Here is a 22503-nt window from a genome sequence, read left to right on the forward strand (position 1 = left end):
TCTTGTAATAAACTAGTGTAGTTGTGAGTTTATATATAATTTATAGGTATTTAGGATAAGGGAGTCCACTCAGTGTAAGTACAAGAAAACTATGAATAATATTTTCTGAAATGAGCTAATATGGTAAGTATAGAATGAGATTATATTGTGGACAATAACAAGGAATTTAGTATATACCTGTGTATGTGTATGTGCACACACATATGTTTGTATGTGTGTGTGTGTGTGTGTGTGTGTGTGTGTGTATAGGATAAATTCAAATGAGAATATCCCATTAAGAGCAGTGAATGACTAGTGATTAACTGGAATGGTTATTGGCAAAAGTTGACGGGGTTACAGAGTAACAGCTAATGTTGTCCATGCTATACTGTGGATATTTGCTTCTCCTAATATACACATAGCAATAATGCTTAGAAGATACAATTTTAACTAATGCTTAAAAAACTATTCTCAAAAATCTTAATTGTTTAATGTTTGTTTTTTTCATGAGCGCATACATTAGTAGCCAATTAGCAAGAAAGTAATTGAAAGATTTGTTCCAAAGGGGTGCTGTTCTCACTGGATTTAGTGTTGCTTAGTTAGCCATAGAGAACTGGTGTCAGATTCAGAATCCAAGAGACACGGCAGTGACAGTGAGCTTGCTTTGTCACAACTGAGGGATCCCTATAGATTTCCTTCTCATTTTAAATGGCAACAGAAACAACAAACCCCTGAACTGTTAAACCAAAGGTGTAAAAGTAAGTTTTATTTGCCTGCTTCAGTTGTTGTCTCAGAGGCTTTCCACCTCCTTTTGGTAACCTAGGCCTAGTACTGGAAGCTTCTAGCCTCTGTACAATCTAGCCTAGGCCTCAAATGTTTTCAGCCTTTGAGATTTATTGCTCAATACTCTCACGCTTACTTGGTCTTTCTGAGCTCATAGGTGGCTGATTCAACTCAGCTGTTCTGCCTTCAGCTCCTCTCCCAGCTAATTTATTCAATCTGTCTTCTCTCGGCCTCCGAATTGCTCTTCTTGGCCTCAAACTAACTCCAGCAATCTGCTCTAACTAATCTCCTGACTCCCTCTCATTCTCTAGCTCATTCTATTCACCCGAGTTCTCTCTCTGCAACCTGTCTCTCTATTACTTTCCCAGTAAAACTGCCTCCTCTCTTTCTGTATTGGCCCTTAAATAGCTTCCCTTTCTTCTCTTTTCTTGTGAGAGTTGGGCATATTCTATACTCACTTATAAGTGGATATTAGCCATATAAAATAGGATAAACATACTAAAACCTATAGCCCAAAAGAAGTTAAACTCATTTATTTTTTTTAATTTTTCAGTTCATGTCTATGAATGTTTTGCCTGCATCTATATCCATGTACCATGTGTGTGCAGTCCCTGCGGAAGCGGGAAGGGGGAATTGGATCCTCTGAAACGTTTTTGTTACAGACCACTGTGAGGTGATATGTGTGTGCTATAGGAACAAAGTTCCTCACAACCACTGAGATATCTCTCACGGAGATGCTTTTAATCAGCATGATGGGAGAAATCGGCTATTTATAGACTTAGTTTCATCTACCTCATTACTTTACACCCAGCTTCAAAAATGCAAAGCAAGCAACTATGACCTTCGTATACATTTACATGCCAATACATTATTTTATTGGATAATGTGTATTTGATGAGGGAATTCTTCCACGTACTGAGAATCAATGCAGAGAAGTTACTATAGATAATTTATGTCTTAAATATGCTAAGGTTGAGACTCTTATGCCAAATATAGCTTCTTAGATATTTTAAATCTGACTTGATAGTAGTTACATTAATAATTTGATTGTCTCTTGATGGAATTCTTTTCTTTTCAAAGAAAATCTATTGTGTAGTGATATGTCTTACTTAGTTCCCTTATGTTTTTTCAGCACCATACCTTTTTTTTTTAATCACAAATGAAGAATTACCAAGGCTAATACCGCATGTTAGAAGTCTTTGTGGAATGGATGCATCCAAATACAGCAATTGTGGCATTTTGCTTCCAGTTTACAGCTTCCTAAATTCAACTTAATTGCTTTAGTCAATAGGATGTAGGTGCTAGAGAACTGATTTACAACAGCTGATGCCTATTTTGTTTGTTTTGAAAGGTATGGGTATTTCTTTGTTAGAATACAATTATCTAGAATACAAGGCATATGAGGAAAGTAATCATTCCTTCTAGACTCTCTTTTATGTCCCTAGAACTCAGAAGGCTAATATTTGATTTACTTCATTAAAAACTGTAACAGTTTCTGATATCAAGACATTTGTGAATTTATAAGAGTAATTATTAGAAGAATTTTAAATGTCTGCTTAGAAAATTCTTAGTTGTACTTGTGTTTGAATTTATTAGTATCCAACTTACTATTCTTTTGAATTATTTTGTAACTAGCTTTTCAGGCAAATAAACAGGGCTTCTCAATTTCCCCATAAATCTTGAATACCAGAGATTGGAATATGCATCAAATCAAAATTTAATGGATTTTAAATAATAATTTGTTTTGTGTAACAGTATTTTTTCAATTTGTAAATGACCAACAATTGCATATCAATTTACTTTAAGTTATTTTTATTTTTAATGAGAGTGTATTATATGCTACATTTAACTAAAAAAAGCTACATATATTTATATGTGTATTGTGATATTCTAATATGTATGGGCTCTGAAGTATATATGGCAAATTTGTTTAACATCTACAATCTCAAGTGTTCCTGTAGTGAAGATATTTTACTCTCAGCAGTTTTCAAGTATATATTATGATTAACTAAATAACCAGTACTGGCTTCCCAAACTCATTTCTGCTAAGTGTTATTTAGTACCTGACAAATATCTGCTTATTCCAAGCACCTCTTTAGCCTCTGGTAACCATTCATCTCTTCTCTGTTTCAGTGGGTTTGATGTATTTGATTCTGTGTATGAAAGTGACCTTTTGGTAACCAAGAAACAGAAAAACAGGGATGGTATACACTCACTTGTAAGCAGATATTAGCTGTTTAATGTAGGATAGCCATCTACAGACCTAAAGAAGGTAAATACGAAGGAAGACCCTAGAGAGAATGCTTAAATCTCATTCAGAATGGCAAACAGGATAGACACCAGGAGCGGTGGAAGAGAGAAAACATGATGTGAGCCTATTATAGAAGGTCCTCTGAAAAGATCTACCCAACAGGGCATCAAAGCAGATGCTGAGACTCAAGGCCAAACTTTGGGCAGAGTACAGGGAGTCTTATGGAAGAAGAGAGGGTGGGAATAGAGGGACAAGTAGAGGACAGGCGCTCCACAATGAGACCAACAAAGCTAAAAGACCTGAGCCTAGGGGGTTCTGCAGAGAATGAAACACCAACAGAAGACCATGCATGGGAAGGACCAGGTACCCCTGCTCCGATGTAGATGATTGGCAGCTCAGTCTCCCTGTGGATCTCTGAGTGAGGGGAGCAGCGGCTGCCTCTATCATGAACTCAGTTGAGTGCTCTCTGATCACTCACCCCTGGTGATGTGACGTTGCCTGAAGAAGATCCAGGCAGTCCTGATGAGACTTAAGAAGCTATGGGAAGATGGCAGTAGTGAAGAACTCCCCTCTCTCAGTAGATAGGGGGAAAAGAGAAGGTGTGGGACTGGGAGAGTTGAGGGAGGGGGCTTCAATCATGATATGTAATAAATAAACTGTGAATAAAAAAATTAAAATTAAAATAAAAAAAGAGAAAGTGACCTTATGGTATTTAGCATTTAAATCTGGTTTACTTAACCCAATGAAATGTCTTCCTTTCTCATCTATATTGAAGCAAAGTATTTCCTGCTTATTAACAGTATTTTATCTTACTTTTTATAACATAAGAATGTCATATATATATATATTAATGTGTTCTGATCAAATCTTTCCACGAGTCCTTCCCCTCCAACTCCTCCCATATCTCTCCTACCACTTTATCCACTTTTTGCCCTTACCAACACACACACACACACACACACACACACACTCACATGCACACTGAACTTACCTGTTGCCGACTGTGCCTGCATGGGTTGAAGACCACCTGCTGGACAGGAGCAGGAGTATCTTTCAGAGGTTGCTCTCCTGACATAAAATTACTAGCCATCCCTTAACAGCCATCAATTGCCAACAGTTTCTCAACCAGGGGTGGGGTTTCCTGAGACCCACCTGTCCATGCAGGAATTTCAGTTGGCTTGATCTTGTGTAGGTCTTGTGCCTCCAGTCACAGCACTGTGAATTCTTGAAAGCAATGACCTAGTCATGTCCAGCAAGTTTCGTTTTGTTGTAGCCATTTACTACCTCTGAATCTTACAATATTTCTGCACTTTTTCTACAATGATCCCTGAACTGAGTGGGGAGGATATATGATTTAAGTCGTCCTATTTAAAGCTGAGCCATCTGCAATCTCTTGCTCTGTATATGCTCGTCATTTGTTAAGTGTCTGTATTAATTCTCATCAACTGCGTAAGGAAGACTCTCTGATGAGGCATGAGAAATACATTAACCCAGGGATATAAAGATAGCCTAGGGTAAAGTTTAATGCCATGACAGTTTAGCCAATTTGTAGTATTATGTTCTTCCACTTGCACTATGACCTACCCAGGCACAGGTTTAGGCTAAGGTAATGCCACAGGGTACTGAGTTCTGTCTTGTGGAGCATGCTTAAATCCAAGTCAGGATGTTTCCCTTGAACCTTCTTTTATAGCTTTTATATTTCTTCTCATCATTTTCCTTGTTCTTGCACTTTGTAGATGCCCACTTTTTAATTCTGTGCTATTTGAGAAACATTTATGTCTGCATTTAGCATTTTTCAGGATTTAATAACCATTCTCTATTAAGAACTGAAAGAAAGAATCTCTTAAATCTGCAGGTGTTAGTTTTTGATGAGATTTTATCTATTCATTTGTATTTGTTGTATATTCAGAAAAAATATAAACCCTAGATTGTGACCTTTACTTAAGACTTGCATTTTATGATTGAACTCTACTTATTATATGCGTTTATGCGCTTTTAAAGATGTTCAATCTTAGCTTTTAATTTTGTACAATACTGCAGTGCCCTCACATAAAATGATTTTTTATGTTGCAATTCTTAGTGTTATACAGTAATGTTCCTGTTATTAAGATGTATAGAACTGTGTATCAACACCATTAAATATTCATGGTTTCTCATTATTTCCTTGTTATTTAGCATTTATACCTCATAGGAGATGAGGGACTGTTGCTGCTTAGTCATCACTTAATTGTCAGGGGGCATTCTGCTTTTGTTTTTGTTTTAGCAGAAGTCTGAAGCACACAGTTGTGCACTCTTACATTTGAGATGCAATCATTTACATTAATTGACTGCTGCATTTCTTTCCTCTTGAATATTGTGTGTGACTATCCATTAGTGCTGAGGTGCCCTTTCTGTTCCTACACAGAATGGCTTGAGACCCCACTTTCCTGCATGGCTAGAAAAATGTGGAACGTAATAGTTGTAGCGAATGTTTAATTAAAAAAAAAATCCCAGACAATGGAAATTAAAGGTTTCCCACACTGTTTTTATGGACTACATTTTAGATGTCCCCAAGATCTTGCTCTTATCCCATTACACCATTCAGAAGTAGATTTTAGAAAACCTTTGGTAAGCATTTAGTTGATTGGAAGTGTGTCATTAATGGAGATATTCATATATTCTCTTTTTCCCTCTCTCCCTTCCTCCCTTTCTCCCACCTCTATCCCCCCCCATCAAGCTGAGTTACATGATTCAAGCAGCTTTAGTGTACTTTATACTTCCCAGCAAGGGGTTCTGCTTCACCGCAGTCCTAAAGTCTATCAAAACAAGCCATCCAGCCTATCAAAAGCAGTTCAGACTCCTCTGAAGCAATAAGGTAAAATAAAACTTTGCTCTTTTTAAGGTGAACATATCAGGTATTTTGCTACAATAATGGAAAATTGGCCAATGTATGTGCTTTTTATTTTTGATTATTGATACTTCCTAAATTTATTATATTGGCTTTTGTTATGAGCTCATGTGTGGCAGACTCAAATTGTTCCATGTAGCCATATGGGTTATTGTTTTGTTGATCCTCATATCATCAGAGATAAGCTTGGTGAAGTAATTCTACTTGTATTTCTTAACTACCCTTGAAGATCTTTTGACTTTTAAATTTGTTACTTATTTATTTATTTATTTATTTATTTATTTATTAGAAAGAACTTATTTTGTGTCAACAAGGGATTGCTATAGAAATTTTTTTTGTCTCTCCTTTCTTCTCTTCCTCTCTATTTTTTTCACTCCAACTATACTAAAAATCAAAGAAACAAGTTTTATATTGATGGATATAGGGAGACAAGTTTTACAGTGACAGAATTTTGCAGAGAGATGGTTGTGAATAAAAGTAATGTATTGCTACGGATGTCTTTTCTGGAAAGATCTAGAAAATGTATACTCTTTTAATTTGTATGATCACCTTTATGTCTTAAAATACCATTTTTTAAATCTTCCCTTTTTTTTAATTCTGTGGTTTCTACAGCTTTCAAGAGCTTCATCACACTAACACTAAATCATTCAGAGTGAGGGGATTTAAAACAATGCATATAGATCTGTGAGAAATGAAACATAGGCCTGATTGTCAAGAGAGAACCACAATTGAGAAAGGCATCAAAACCATGTAGTGAGTTTCCCAATTTTTATTTGACCACTTATTAGTTAAACACTTCTATATAAAATGTTGGAATACCTGAGAAAGTTTCTATATTGAAAAAAAAAAAAGTGTATTGAAAAAGTTATTTTTTTCCCCAGCAATGGCTCAATGTCTCAACAAATTCAAAAGGGACTTAATGGGCCCAAAATTAAAAGCATCATCTGTGTCTCTGGACCTTGAAAACTGCAGAGAGCAGCAACCAGAAAACCTATTTCTGTGAGGCTGGGACCCGAGTACTCCTATAGCCTATACAGGACTCCTCTTGCCTGTATAGGACTCCTCTATAAAAACCACAGGGTCCCTGCTCAAATGGCATTTTGCCTCTTGCACTGTTGATGACCAGGCCAAGAAAGAAATTATTTTCATTTCTGAGCAAGTGTTCTGGTCACCGAGGTGGTTGAGAGACTGATCTTGCACCATCTACCAAGAACACAAGAACACGGTATTGGCTCATGCCAGAATCTGAGCATAGTGTCCGTGTAGAACAGTTCCTACTAGAAGGGAAGGGTGCTGCACAAACCGTGTCCCAGAAGCTCAAAACACATAAAGTATTCTTTCTTGAATTATTGTAAAAGGTGGTTGGTCTTGTACTGGAAATTAATTTTTTTCACTCTTCAAAATATTGCTGGCTATTTGTTTGACTCAGTACCTATAGAAAAATACATCAGATATATAATGGGTAATGATTTTTCACATTATGTAGGCTCCCGCCTTGCTTAGATGGTGGTGGCCTTTGCTGTGCATGGATATGGATCTGTTTCATTGTTCCACAGCAGCTTGATCTGCACCCTGTGGTGAAAATGCTGCCCTTTCTCCAGTGTGTACTTTTCTATGTAAACATGGGTATCCATGAGCATGTCTGCATGTCTGCAGCTTGACTGCACTGATCAGTGCGTCTGTTTTTATGCTAATGCCATGCTGCTTTCCGAAATATAACGTGAAATCTGGGATGCTAATGCCTCCAGCAGTTCCTTTTATTATTTAAGATGGTTTTGGCTATGCTGTTATTGTTTTTTAATTTGGTTGGTGTGTGTGTGTTTCCTTATGATGATGAAGACTCTTACTCTCTGTGAAGAAATATGTTGGAATTTTGATGAGGATAGTCTTTAACTGTAGACTGTTTTTAGAAACTAGATTGGGAGAATTAAATGAGGGAGGGTCATGTCAAAGATCTTGGAAATATAGAAATCTACTACTGGAGAAGCTTCTTAAAATATATATTTATATGAACAATTTTAAATGAAGTTATCCTATAATAGGGGGCTAAATCCCCACTTAGACATATTGTACTTACCAACTTAAAACCCCTAGTATCAGGAATGCTTTATATTTTGTTGAGTCATTGGCCAAAGGGATCCCATAAATCTGCCCCCCTCCCCTGCCCAACACACACACACACACACACACACACACACACACACACACACACACACCATAGGGTATTGCCATGGCTGTTAGTAAATCTTCATAACCTGATGGTAAAGCCCTAAGCTGAAGACACAACTTGCTTATGTCAGCAAACATGGAAGTATTCATCTACCCCTACTGAGAAGCATTCATGGTGATGAAACATACTCTTCAAGCTACTGGAAGAGAAAAGTAATCATCAATTTTATCCAACTATAAACACAGCAACCTATAACAGTGACTGGCCTGCAGTGATTAGTGACACAAATGTTATGGGACAATGAAGCACTTTTAAAAATTGCATACTAGGTCCATTCCATGAAATGGGACCTATGTATGACACTGATAATGTGGCCAAAACTAGAAATATTATAAAAATGAAACTAAGCCTTCATTTATAGGCATATGTGTATTTGAAAAATATTACACTCTTTTTACATATGTAAAAATCTATTATTTTCACAAGATTCCCTGCACTCTCCCCAAAGTTTGGTTATGAGTCTTAGCATCTCCTTTGATACCTTGCTGGGTAAAGTCTTTCAACTATACTCTGTTCCCTGTTTTTAACTTCTTCTAAGGTCCATCCCCTTTGCCTTTCTGCATGAGGATTGATCATCTTACCCAGGGTCCTCCTCCTTGCTTAGCTTCTTTAGGTCTTCATACAGACTTTAGTATGTTTATCCTATATTATATGTCTAATATACACTTATAAGTGAGTATATGTCTTTTTGCTTCTGGGATAACTCATAAATCTATCATTTTATGGCAACAAAAGTTTATTTGTGTGAAAACAAACAATTTTATTCTCATGCCTTAGGATCATTATTAATTTTTTTATATCTTTCATATTTGAAAATTATATTTTATCAGTTTTAAATGGCTGGAATAATTAAGGGAAGCAAGTAATAGGAAAAGTTTAAAAGTTTAGAAAACAAAGGATTTTATTAGAGCAATAGAACCAGAAGTAACAAGAGCCAATTTCTGATCTAGTCAGTGTTTTCTTCATGGCTCGTACATATGGCTAACTCTGTAGCTCCTCTGTGCTTTCTCTCATTGGTCACTTTTACTTTTCTTTTAGGATGTTCTAAATCATTTGGGATCCTGTGAACTGGATGAAGATGATCTAATGCTTGATTTAGAATTTTTAGAGGAACAGAATCTTCAACCCCCAGGTAAGCACTGGCTAAATGCCTACAGCAATATGACCCCAACAAATGCCCACAGCTTGTGACCCCAACAAATGCCCACAGCTTGTGACCCCCAATAAATACCCACAGCTTGTGACCCTGATTCCAGTCAATTAGCTCTAAGTGCAGCTGTCACAGTAAAGCGAGCCACTCTTCAGAGCATGGCTAGGCTTCTCCTTTCATCATCTGTGTGTAATGAACAAGCTTAGTGTTCTGAATCCTTCAATATAAATGTAAATCCAGCTAACAACTATCAAATAACACAACTGTAAAATAAAACAACACACAAAATCTTTCCAAAGGGAGAAATGCTCCAATTAAAAAGGTAACAATTTAAATTATTAACATTTTATGTTTGAAGGGGAACAATATAATGGTGACCATATCATTTTCATGGTTCACTTTCAGACAAATGAAAGCATTGTTGATCTAGATTTGTTAGTCTAAATTTTATTCACAACATCCCTAACAACATAGATAAATGCTGATAGTGCAAGGCGACCTAAAAGCTGATAGTGATGAAAAGCAGCCATAGACATACCTTCAAATGTACATTTGTAGTTATAATAAGTGATAAGTAAATTCGTATCACATAAACTTTGAGGACACACCATATTTGTATTAGTTTGAATTTATATTAAATATTATGTCTCTAAATTCAAAATATACTTCATTTAATGTACCATCTATAGCCTAATTGTATTCAGACTTATGCTCTCTGTAGTAATTCTCAGCCATATTTTGAGACACTGGTGCATGCTAAATGCTCATTCCCCTTTAATATTGTAAATTTAAGAAGCAGACCGTAATGATGTTTATATTTTCTCTTACCCTCTCTAGTTCGTCATTGTTTATCCATGTGGGATTAAAACTTCTCAGAACATTTTACCTGCAGCTGGTTTGCCAGATACCCCTTGAAAAATTTATGAAGATAACTTCTGAAGTTTGTCTTTCATGTGTATTTATCCTAGCATTTATACGTTAGGGGTCACTGTATAAAGTTTTCCTTTACTCATGGAGATAACCTAGAACCCTGCATAGATGAAGCCCATGACATTTCAGTGTCCAAGTGGGTTCCCTAGTAAGGACAACAGGGGCTGCCTGTGGCATGAACTCAGTGGCTGGCTCTTTAATCACCTCTCCCTGGCCGGGGGCAGCCTTACCAGGCCACAGAGGAAGATGATGTAGCCAGCCTTGATGAGACTGATAGGGTAGGGTCAGATGGAAGGGGAGGAGGTCCTCTCCTATCAGGGGACAAGGAAAAGGGCTTAGGGAGAGAAGAGGGATGGTGGGTGGGCCGGGGAGGAGATGAGGCAGGGGGCTGCAGCGGGTATACAAAGTGAATAAATTGTAATAAATAAATAAATAAAATGTAAAGATCATTTAAATTACTTTAAAATGGCTCTCAATAAGACAGTTGTTGAATATTCAGTAGCATAAGAATAATCAAAGCAGTGAAGAAAGCATTTATATTTACTAATGCATGAATACAGGGAAAGTTATTAACAGTGAGTGATACAGGGGAGGGTTACATGGGATACCTAAGTCCTTGGTCGATCTCTAGCATCAATATACATAAAAAATGGACAGTCTGTCCCTCTGGATGCGATGCTGAGAGAAGTACAATGCCAGCCCTGAAGGGTTCATTTCCTCTCTCCTCCCTTACATCTTATCCCACACATACCCATGCATGTGAGATAATGAGAAGAATTTCTGTTTGTAGGTTTTAAAATCTGTGTGGTAAGGTGGATATAATAATTTCAAATATATTTGATTTTTTTTTGTAAAGAGAGATTACATAAATAAGCTTTACTGATTTGGAACTTCTTGAAATTTTATAACAAGTTTCAGTAGGAGGAAAAAAGTGGCAAATAACAAAATAAGCATGGAGAATACTATAGGATCCATGATCAGCATTATTCTGTGGATGGTCAGCATGATCGAAAGCACAAAGAAGATTACTGCAAAATAAAACAGCTAAATGTGTTTTGGTGGTGGTGGCACAGTCAAGAGTCAGATGCAAGCAGATCTCTAAGTTTGAGACCAGCCTGGTCTACAGAGCTAGTGCCAGCATAGACAAGACTATAAAAAGAAGCCTTGTTTTGAAAAATAAAACAACGACAAAAAATAATAAAATGAAATAAAATTAAAATAAAATAGATAAATGCAATGTGTCACCCTTGTAGGAGCATTTACTTAAAACTATATAAACTCATTGTAGTTAGAATACTATTTTTACTGTGATGAAATGATGGATTTCACAGGGATATATAGATTTAACTCAGTTTATATGTACAATGTCTATGTTGTTATGTAACCCGTTAAATAAATTTTAATGTGTATATAACCTAGAAGCCCTGCTCGGATGTAGCCTATGGTAGCTCAGTATTCAAATAGGTTTCCCTAGTAAGGGGAACAGGAACTATTTCTGACATGAACTCAATGACTGGCTCCTTTACCTCCCCCCATTCGCCAAGGGAGGAGCAGCCTTGCTAGGCCATAGAGGAGGACACTGCAGCCAGTGCTGAAAATACCTGATAAAGAAGGGTCAGATGGAAGCAGAGGAGGACCTCCCCTAGCAGTGGACTTGGAAAGGGACAGGGAGGAGATAAGGGAGGGAGGGTGGGATTAGGAGGGAATGAGGGAGGGGGCTACGGCTGGGATACAAAGTAAATAAGCTGTGATTAATATTAAAAAAATAAAAATTAATTTATAAAAAGAATTGAGAGATCTTCTGAATTAATGAGAGAATATGATTTGACTGGGTCTTACATAATTACAGTTCACTTTGTTGAATTTTAAAATGGCATTCTCATTTAGCTTGTATTTTATAGAATATACTGTAGAGGTGTCTGAGATATAATGGTTGATATAATGGTTGTATCAGTGATTTGTTTGATCCACAAGTATGGAGAAGGGTTTGGATTAAATTGACACATTATTTAAAATTATCAACCCCAAGAAATGGTTGTCTAGAGTGAAAGAGTTGTAGATTTATAGAGATTTGGGATTAAAAATTCCCAAATCATATTCTCATCTCTATTTTGTATTTACTGGAATAATTTTGAAATAATTGAATGTAGAGATGACATGACAAGACCAGTTGTTTGACACCCAGCCATGGTGTAGAACAAATAATGACTTAAAATCAAAGCAAAGATGTAGTTTCCTATGTGTGCTCTGGGAAAATCGCTTTAAAATTACTTTCCCCTATGAAATATTAGGACTGTTATTCAGTTCATTTAGGGAGGAAACGTGAAGTGTTATGCTTTTTTACTCACTGCACAGAAAGCGTAACGGAGAACTGACTGCTCTGCAGGACACTTGCCGTCTCATCCTCTAAAACAAATTGTTGCTCAGTTGTGATCCTTGGGCACCTATAAAGTGCCTCTTCTCTAAGTGATGTTATAAAAAAGCTAGCATATATGACAATTCATATCCAGGAATTTAGGTTTAGATCTGTAATTCATCATTTTAGCTACTGTTTCCTGTGTGTCTATGCCAATTACTCATCAGTCTTCGCTGAGGCAGGACCTCAGGGAAACAGTAGCCTGGTCAAGTCAGTGGAGCAGCAACACTGATTAAATGAATGGGGAAGAATGATAGAGCACACTTGGATAGCATACCCAGAAGCTATTCCTGAAAAGAGCACTGATCCTGATTCATTTTGGCTCCTGTTTTACTACTGAAGGGTGTTTATAATCATGAACATTTAATAGCTAGAAATCTGGGGGTGGAAGTCCATTCATGCTTACAGGTCTTTGGGTAGGAAGAACAGGAAACTGCTCATCGGTTATAAGATGAACTGATTCAGGGAATCTCGGGTCAAAATGTTGGATAATAGAAACATTAAAGATTATGATTGAGATAAATGCAGAATTACATATATGCATACCAAACATCACATTGAACACCTTTAGTATAACAGACTCTTCATAGGATGTCATATTACATTAAAATTATATATTTTAAAATAAAAACGAGAATAAGTTAAAGAATACATTGGAAAAATCATTTAGTAAAAACTGGAAGATTTGATCTTGGCCATTCTGATGTATATGAGGTGGAATCTCAGGGTCGTTTTGATTTTCCTTTCCCTAGTGACTAAGGACTTTGAGCATTCATTTAAGTGTTTCTCTGCCATTCATGATTCCTCTATTGAGAAGTCTCTGTTTAGCTCTGTACTCCATTTTCGATTGGATTAGTTGGTTTGTGGGTGTTTAATTTCTTGAGATCTTTATATTTTCTGGATATTAGCCCTCTGTCAGATGTAGGGTTGGTGAAGATCTTTTCCTTTTCTGTGGGAATGTAACCTTGTATAACCACTTTGGAAATCAATCTGATGCTTTCTCAGAAAATTAGGAATAGTGCTACCTCAAGACCCAGCTATACCACTTCTGGGCATATATTTGAAAAATGCTCAACCGCACAACAGGAACATTTGTTGAACTATGTTGTAAACTTATTTTTAATTAAAATTTCATTTTTTATATTAATTAGTTTATTCACTTTGTATCCCAGCTGTAGCCCCTCCCTTCTCCCCTTCAAATTCCACCCTCCCTCCCTCATCTCCTCCTATGCCCCTCTCCAAGTGCATGGATAGGGGAGGTCCTCTTCCTCTTCCATCTGACCTAGCTTATCTGATCTCATCCAAACTGGCTGAACTGTCTTCCTTTGTGGCTTGGCAAGGCTGCTTCCCCATCCAGGAGCTAGCCACTGAGTTCATGTCAGAGACAGCCCATGGGCTACATCTGAGCAGGGGTTTTAGGTTATATCCATGAATGGTCCTTGTTTGGAGTATCAGTCTCAGAAAAGACCCCTGTGCCCAGATATTTTGGTTCTGTTGCTATGCTTGTGGAGCTCCTGTCCTCTCCAGTTCTTATTATCTTCCCCTTCTTTCCTAAGATTTCCTTCATGCTGCCCAAAGTTTGTTTATGAGTCTCATTATCTACTTTTATACAATGTTGGGTAAAGTCTTTCAGAGACCCTCCTTTTAAAACTCTATATCTGAGTTTATTTCTTGATCAGTTTGTAGTTTTCTCACTTTCCTTTTATTGTTATATTTTACTTTATATTCAGAAAAACACATGTCAATAATGAAATAAATAAATACTTATTTAAAAAACTGGAATATTGATCAGGACAAGAACATGATTTCATTGCTGATGAACTGTACTGTGTAGAAAATGCCAATGAAAATAACACAAGATCCCATTGGTCTAAAGATTGAACAGTGGAAATTTGACTGAAAACAAAACACATCATTTTCTGGGAAGAAAAGGGGATGATACAAAGAGACTGAAAAGAACCAATGGTGATGAAGAAGCATTCTTTGTCTTGCTTTCAGTATCGATTTCATGTCACAGACCCTAGAACCATACACTTTTAAAACATATTGTTTATTATAAAGCAGTATGGCTTAATGAGTTGTTTTAAAATATAGGTAAGTTGTGGGAAGGAAACTGAAGTTTATCAGAACCTCATCAAATTAAGTGTAAAAACTTTTAAAGAAAATTGCATCTTTACAATGCATCCCAAATAAACTGAAAGTTATCATCAAAAAATAGGGGTTTTATAAGCTTACTTTAAAATACATATGCACATTGTGAGTATGCATGCGCTTACATACACAACTTCAGTTAAAAATCTCTATATAGTTTTATATATTTATATAAATATATATTAAAGTAAGGTTGTGCTACAAAGGTTGATAATAGCTTCCATAGAAGTTATAGGTTATTGAACAGTTATTTCAGTACTAAGCAAGAGAAACTACCCTACCAATAGTTGGCCAGCAAAAGGTGAAGCGGTCCAAGAGATTTTTCAAAGCAATATAGGCTATTGATCTTGCCCTTGGTTTCCCTCTAGAATCTAAAGATAAGACCCTATTGCTGAGGCAGACACCCACTTTGAACACGAAACTTGGAAATATAGAGCTGGTACAGACCTGCTTGTCTCTTTCCTAACCACTGCTTCTCATATTACCAGTAGGTGCGATATAAGCTGCCAAGGGAGAAAGGTATTAAGAGTATTCCTCAGCTGTTAAAATCTGTGAAACACTACAATGGCCAGCCCAGCAGTATATCTTCAATGGTGCAACAGTGACAGCTAAATCTTTGGGAGTAACCAACTTCTAGGTATTTGGACTTAAGCACTCTTTGATAGGAGGGGCTTCACTTCTGTTACTATAAACAGAGCCGACTCTTTATGGCAGGAGAAGTCCTAGACACCAGAGGAGAAACTATTACTACCATTTAACTAAATCAAAATAACACCTGACATCATTCCAAATGTAGACCCTCATACTCAAAGAATAAGTAGCTGTTATATGTCAGCTCTTACCTGGCATCAAAGATATGTCTTTTTGTGACAGATGGAAGCTTATTACAGAGATCTACAATTGCTACAAATGAAGAGAATAAATGACCCTGAGTTGCTTGGTCACAACTGTGTTGCATGTCAACACAAACATAACTAAGGCTCAAGGAAAATCATGGAAAAGGAGGCAGAAAGATTCAAAGTTCCAGAGAACAAGGTTGCTTGATGTAACATATCGTCTCCCAGATGGGACAGGGAAGCAGAAATCATGAAATCTTAGCAATCCAGTTGTCTAAACAAAACCATGGATCACAACAGTTGACATGCCAATACAAATAGGAAATATTTCACAAGGCCCCATCTCCAGATGAAGAGCTACAGCCAATGAATGGCTGCTGTAAGAGAAACAATTAGCTTTTTCTAGAGATGAGCCCTGGATGGGAGATAGGTTATCCACTCGCAAACAGTCATCCCTGAACATGTGTACATGTGAGAAACACTAAATTGACTTAGAGTAAATTATGTCTGTTATCTGTCTGTCTGTTTATCTACCTGCCTACCTATCATCTATCTAATTATCTATCTATAAGTCTATCTATATTACAATAATAATTATGAAGAGGTCATGAATCTGAGAGAGAATAGAGGAGAAGAACAATTTGGAAGGAGAAGGCTTAAATGATTTAGACACAGTGTATGTACTCATGTATGAAATTCGTGCACGTGCATACGCACACGTGCGTGCTTGTGTGTGTGTGTGTGTGTGTGTGTGTGTGTGTGTGTGTGTGTGTGTAAACTATTGGCACCTTGAAATCAGACAAGCCCTAAGTGAGCCGGAGCTTTTTTGTTTGCTTTGTTTTGTCTTTTTGTTTTTCGAGACAAGTCTTCTCAGTGTAGCCTTGGTTATCCTAGACTTGCTTTATAGACCAGGCTGACCTTGAACAGAGATTTGCCTGCCTTTGCCTCCATGAGTGCTGGGATTAAAGACATGCACCACCACCACACCAGGCTTGAATCAGGATTTCAGTTCTCCCACAGTGAAACTTACTCTTCCTTTGGAATACCTTGTGATTTCATTCATCTTGAAATATCTGCCTGACTAAGTGAATGACTGAGAAACTATTTGGATCAAAGTGTCTCCTTTCCCTGTTATATAGGCTAGAGCAAGAACCCAGTTTAGTTTCATTTTGCCTGTTGGGATTTAGACAATCTTAATATTTTGCAAATTCTTTGTCTTATCATTTCTTGTTTTTCAGGGCTCTTGAGTTTTGAATAATTCATCACTATTATAGGTTACTTCAGAATATGCTTTCTAATTTAAATATCAATCTTCTTAATTTTATTACATATTAAATGATGAGTTGATGGTATTAAATATTAACAAATTAGGACATGCTGCTTAAAAGCATAGCACATTTCTTTATGGTAAACCAGTCCAATTAAATTCCTGAAAACTTTCCCCCTAAATATTAGTCAAAGGCCCAAAATACTGTACAACCTACTTCGGGTAGCAATGTGTCTGAGAAGGAACACATTTCTGTTTTAAATACCTAAAGTAATAGAAACTAAGCTCATTTATGTTAAAAAACAGACAAACATGGGTTGTTGCCTTGCATTATTTTTTTTTACTACTTAAGATACTTAATTGAAAATAAATTTAAATTATTAATTGTTCTCTGAAAAATAAGAATGTAATGGGTAGATGTGAAGTAAAAACAAACTTTATTACTTTGGTTATTTATCTTGGGTATGCTACTAAACTACTGAGGGCACTGCCCTTGATGTATGTCCACAAACAAATGGAGTTAATTGCCCAGCAATATCAATTAGATATTAATTAGGTACTTTCTAAATATTTTGAATTTGATGAGAATCATTATAAGAATTCTTCTGTGAGCTAGAAATTCTTCCTGTGACTATTAATTAAGGTAATTTTGCTGTTAATTTTTAATGGTTAAAAGATCAGCAGAGTTGAGATGAACTCCTACTGGTTTTGTTAATATGAATGGCAATGTATAAAGGACAGAAACATTAACACCGGGATATTGTAAAAATCAGCCTTAAGTTCACACAGACTGTGATGTATCTGGATCAAACGAAGTGGACAGGATATGTTTAAATTCTGGAAAACTCAGAAATTTACAACACTTAATTTGGAACTTAATAAATACATGTCTGAAGTTATGCCACTTGGACTGTCAGTGCTCCCCACAAGAGCCATACACTATTAAAAAAAACAACTGTACCAGGCGTAATAAGCCTCTGCTTGAGTTGTTACTTACAGTAGTCCAAGTTACCCCAAACAGCGTGAGCTATTGTTGTTGCCCTGGGCTACTCTCAGAGACTGAAGAGTCAGTCCTTATTGTGACTCCACATTTAGAGCACAAGACTCAGATTATCCCAGCTGTATCTAACCATATAAGCTCTTTCCCGTGGTCAGGTTTCCATGGTAACATAAAGTCCTTTGCAAGCTGATGGGAAAGAGAAGCTATTAATAATGTTATCCAACAACAAGGCCTATGAATCACAGCAGTGAGCAGATTGGCACAATATCTATGAAGGTGCAATGGTGACACTTACATTTGGTGGTAACCAACAATTGTGTAATTCATCTTAAGACCTAACCAACAGAAGGGAAGTCACGTCTCAGGCCTGGAGGGACATGCCTTTAACCCTGCACTAAGGAGGCAGAACCAGATGAATCTCTGTGAATTCAAGTCTATCCTGGTCTACCTGGAGTTCTAGGCTGGGCAATGACATACAGTGAGATTTTTATCTCTAATATACACATCCATGCATGTGTATGTGTATGCATATACATGTACGCATATACCTGTGTGTATTTGTGTCTATGCACAAACTGGAGGACCAGGGTAAAATAATTAAACATGCCATACTAGCCGCAGCTCAGCCGCCAATCAGGCTGTATGAACTGGAGCACTTAATTTAATCTCTTCCACTTCCCCTTTTGTCATCTGCTGTTTTGGGGCACAGTAATGTCAGGTTGAGTAGAGCACTCAATCCCATGTCTGGTACATACTAGGCATAAGAAGTGTAGCTCACATCATTTAGAGAATAACCATAATAAAATGTAGTGCATGCCTGAAGTGGTGGCACACGCCTTTAATTTCAGCACTCAGGGAGGTAGAGGTAGGCAGATCTCTGTGAGTGCAAGGCTAGCCTGGGCTACAAAACAAGATCAGGACAGCCAAGGCTACACAGAGGAACCCTGTCTCAAAAAACCCAAAACAAGACCAAAACAAAAAAATAACATAGTGTACTTGAGCATCAAGAAGAGACTCATCTTAGTTTTAGTGTCGTTTCTAGTCTTGGTTCATACTTCACACATTTTCTTACTTATAACACAAACATTTAGTGAAAGTCTGAAAGACATGTGCAACAAGTCAAATCAGTAATTGTTATATTTTTAAATGTCTAAATAGTATACACAACCTAGTTTGCTTTGTAAAATTTTTTCCTGATCTTTCTTAAAAATATTTCTTTCTTTCTTTCTTTCTTTCTTTATTTATTTATTTATTTATTTATTCATTTATTTATTTATTTATCTATCTATCTATCTATCTATCTATTTATTTATTTATTTATTTCAATTAATTCATTTTTTATCTGGGATGTAGCCCGCTGCATCTCCTCCCTGTCACACCCACCCTCCGTCTTTTCCCCCTATTCCATTTTCTTAGTCCATTGATAGGGGAGGTCTTTTTATATAAAACATGTATTGTAAGTTAAAAGTTAAACTATTAAGAATTAAAATTACTTCTTTTTTTTCTTTCTTTTCTTTAATATTTTTTAAAAATAATTTTATACATTCACTTGTATCCCATCTGTAGCCCTCTTCCTCTTTCCCTCCCAATCCTCCTCTCCCTCCCTCATCTCCTCCCTGCCTCCTTCCGAGTCCACTTAGAGGGGGTGTCCTCCTCTCCTTCCATCTGGTCCTAGCTTGCAGGTATCTACAGGATAGTTGCAAAGTCCTTATCTGTGGCCTAGCAAGGCTGCTCCTCCCTCGGGGGGGGAGGGGAAGCTCATGAGTTCATGTCAGAAACAATTCCTGTCCCCCTTACTAGGGAACCCACTTGGATACTGAGCTACCATGGGCTATGTCTGAGCAGGGGTTGTAGGTTATATCCATGCATGGTCCTTGGTTGTATGAACAGTCTCATAGAAGACCTCTGTGCTCAGATATATTTGGACCTTGTGGGGCTCCCTGTCCTCTCTAGGATATACTAATTCCTCCTTCCTTCATATGATTCCCTACACTTTGCTGAAGGTTTGGTTATGGGTCTCAGCATCTGCTTTGATACACTGCTAGGTAGAGTCTTTCAGGTGCCTTCTATGGTAGGCTACTGTCCTGTTACTTGTTTTCTCCTATTTCCAATGTCCATCCCCTTTGTCTTTCTAGATGAGGATTGATCATCTTAACCCTGGACCTCTTTCTTGTTTATCTTCTTTAGGTGTACATATTTTAGTATGTTTATCCTACTTATAGGTCTATATAAGTGATGATATACCATGTGTGTTTTTCTGCTTTTGGGATACCTCACTCAGGATGATTTTTTCTAGATCCCACCATTTGCCTGCAAAATTCATGATTTCCTTGTTTTTAATTGCTGAGTAGTATTCCATTGTGTAAAAGTAGCACAATTTCTGTATCCATTCCTCCGTTGATGGATATCTGGGTTGTTTCCAGGTTCTGGCTATTACGAATAAAGCTGCTACAAACATGGTTGAGCAAATGTCCTTGTTGTGTACTTGAGCATCTTTTGGATATATGCCTAGAAATGCTATAGCTGGATCTTGAGGTAGCACTATTCCTAATTGAGAAAGCGCCAGATTGATTTCCATAGTGGTTGTACCAGTTGGCATTCCCATCAGCAATGGAGGAGGGTTTCCCTTTCTCCACAGCCTCTCCAGCATGAGTTATCTCTTGAGTTTTTTAGCTTAGCCATTCTAATGTGTGAAAGGTGAAATCTCAGGGTCATTTTGATTTGAATCTCTCTGAGGGCTAGGGATGTTGAACATCTCTTTATGTGTTTCTCTGTCATTCTATATTCTTCTACAGAGAATTCTCTGTTTAGCTCCAAACCCCATTTTTTTTAATTGGGTTACTTGAATTATTGCCTTTTAACTTCTTTAGTTCTTTATATATTCCAGATATCAGCCCTCTGTCAAATGTTGGGTTGGTGAAGATCCTTTCCCAATCTGTAGGCTGTCATTTTGTTCTAAAGACAGTGTCTTTTGCTTTACAGAAGCTTTTCAGTTTCATCAGGTCTCATTTATTGATTGTTGCTCTTGGGGCCTGTGCTGATGGTGTTCTGTTCAGGAAGTTGTCTCCTGTGTCAATGAGTTCTAGGGTGTTCCCCACTTTTTTTTCTAACTGGTTTAGAGTATCTGGTTTTATATTGAGGTCTTTGAGCCACTTGGACTTTAGTTTTGTGCAGGGTGATAAAAGCGGATCTATTTTCATTTTTCTGCATGTAGTCATCCAGTTGGACCAGCACAATTTGTTGAAGATGCTTTCTTTTTTTCCATTGAATGGTTTTGGCTTCTTTGTCAAAAATCAAGTATTCATAGGTGTGTGGGTTTATTTCTGGGTCTTCTATTTGGTTCTATTGATCCACCTTTCTGTTTCTATGCCAGTAACAAGCAGTTTTCATTATTATTGCTCTGTAGTACAACTTGAGATCAGGGATGGGGATACCTCCAGAGGATCCGTTGTTGTACAGGATTGTTTTAGAAATTCTGTTTTTTTTTTTGTTTTGTTTTGTTTTGTTTTTTTTTTTTTGTTTCTCCATATGAAGTTGAGAATTTATCTTTCAAGGTCTGTAAAGAACTGAGTTGGTATTTTGATGGGAATTGCATTGAATCTGTAGATTGCTCTTGGCAAGATGGCCATTTTCACTATATTAATCCTACCGATCCATGCACACGGGAGATCTTTCCATCTTCTGATGTCTTCTTCAATTTCTTTCTTCAGAGGCTTGAAGTTTTTTTCAAACAGGTCTTTCACCTGCTTGGTTAGAGTCAACCCGAGGTATTTTATGTTATTAGTGGCTATTGTGAAGGGTGTTATTTCCCTGATTTCTTTTTCGGCCCTTTTGTCTTGGGTATACAGGAGGGCTTCTGATTTTTCGAGTTAATTTTGTATCCAGCCACTTTGCTGAAGGTGTTTATCAGCTGAAGGAGTTCTCTGGTTGAATTTTTGGGGTCGCTCATGTATACTATCATATCATCTGTGAATAGTGAAACTTTGACTTCTTCCTTTCCAATTTGTATTCCTTTGATCTCCTTTAGTTGTTGTATTGCTCTGGCTAGAACTTCAAGTACTATGTTGAAGAGATATGGAGAGAGTGGGCAGCCTTGCCTTCTCCCTGATTTCAGTGGCATTGATTTAAGTTTTTCTCCATTGAGTTTGATGTTGGCTATAGGCTTGCTGTATATTGCCTTTACTATGTTTAGGTATGTTCCTTGTATCCCTGATCTCTCCAAGACTTTAAACATGAATGGGTGTTGGATTTTATCAAATGCTTTTTCGGCATCAAGGGAGATGACCATGTGGTTTTTCTCCTTCAGTTTGTTTATGTGGTGGATTACATTGATGGATTTCCATATTGAACCACCCTTGCATGCCTGGGATGAAGCCTAGTTGATCATGGTGGATGATATCTTTGATGTGTTCTTGGATTTGGTTTGCAAGTATTTTATTGAGTATCTTTGCATCAATGTTCATAAGAGAGATTGGTCTGAAGTTCTCTTTTTTTGGTGGATCTTTGTGTGGTTTAGGTATTAAGGTGACTGTGGCTTCATAGAATGAGTTTAGTAATGTTCCTTCTGTTTCTATTTTGTGGAATAATTTGGAGAGAATTGGAGTTAGCACTTCTTTGAAGGTC

General features: G+C 37.1%; 1 protein-coding gene across 3 annotated transcripts in view; it reads left to right on the forward strand.

The window, feature by feature from the left end:
• The window catches only part of Ccser1 (coiled-coil serine rich protein 1), a 1161699-nt gene that overhangs the window by 108333 nt on the left and 1030863 nt on the right, over nucleotides 1-22503 (forward strand). For all 3 annotated transcript variants that reach the window (XM_055612833.1, XM_055612834.1, XM_055612835.1), the window contains exon 4: nucleotides 9169-9262. In XM_055612833.1, the coding sequence (XP_055468808.1) occupies nucleotides 9169-9262 (94 nt within the window). The remainder of the gene's footprint in view (nucleotides 1-9168; nucleotides 9263-22503) is intronic.

Source organism: Psammomys obesus, unplaced genomic scaffold (assembly GCF_907164565.1).
Source record: "Psammomys obesus unplaced genomic scaffold, mPsaObe1.curated_primary_1811, whole genome shotgun sequence".
Taxonomy (NCBI): domain Eukaryota; kingdom Metazoa; phylum Chordata; class Mammalia; order Rodentia; family Muridae; genus Psammomys; species Psammomys obesus.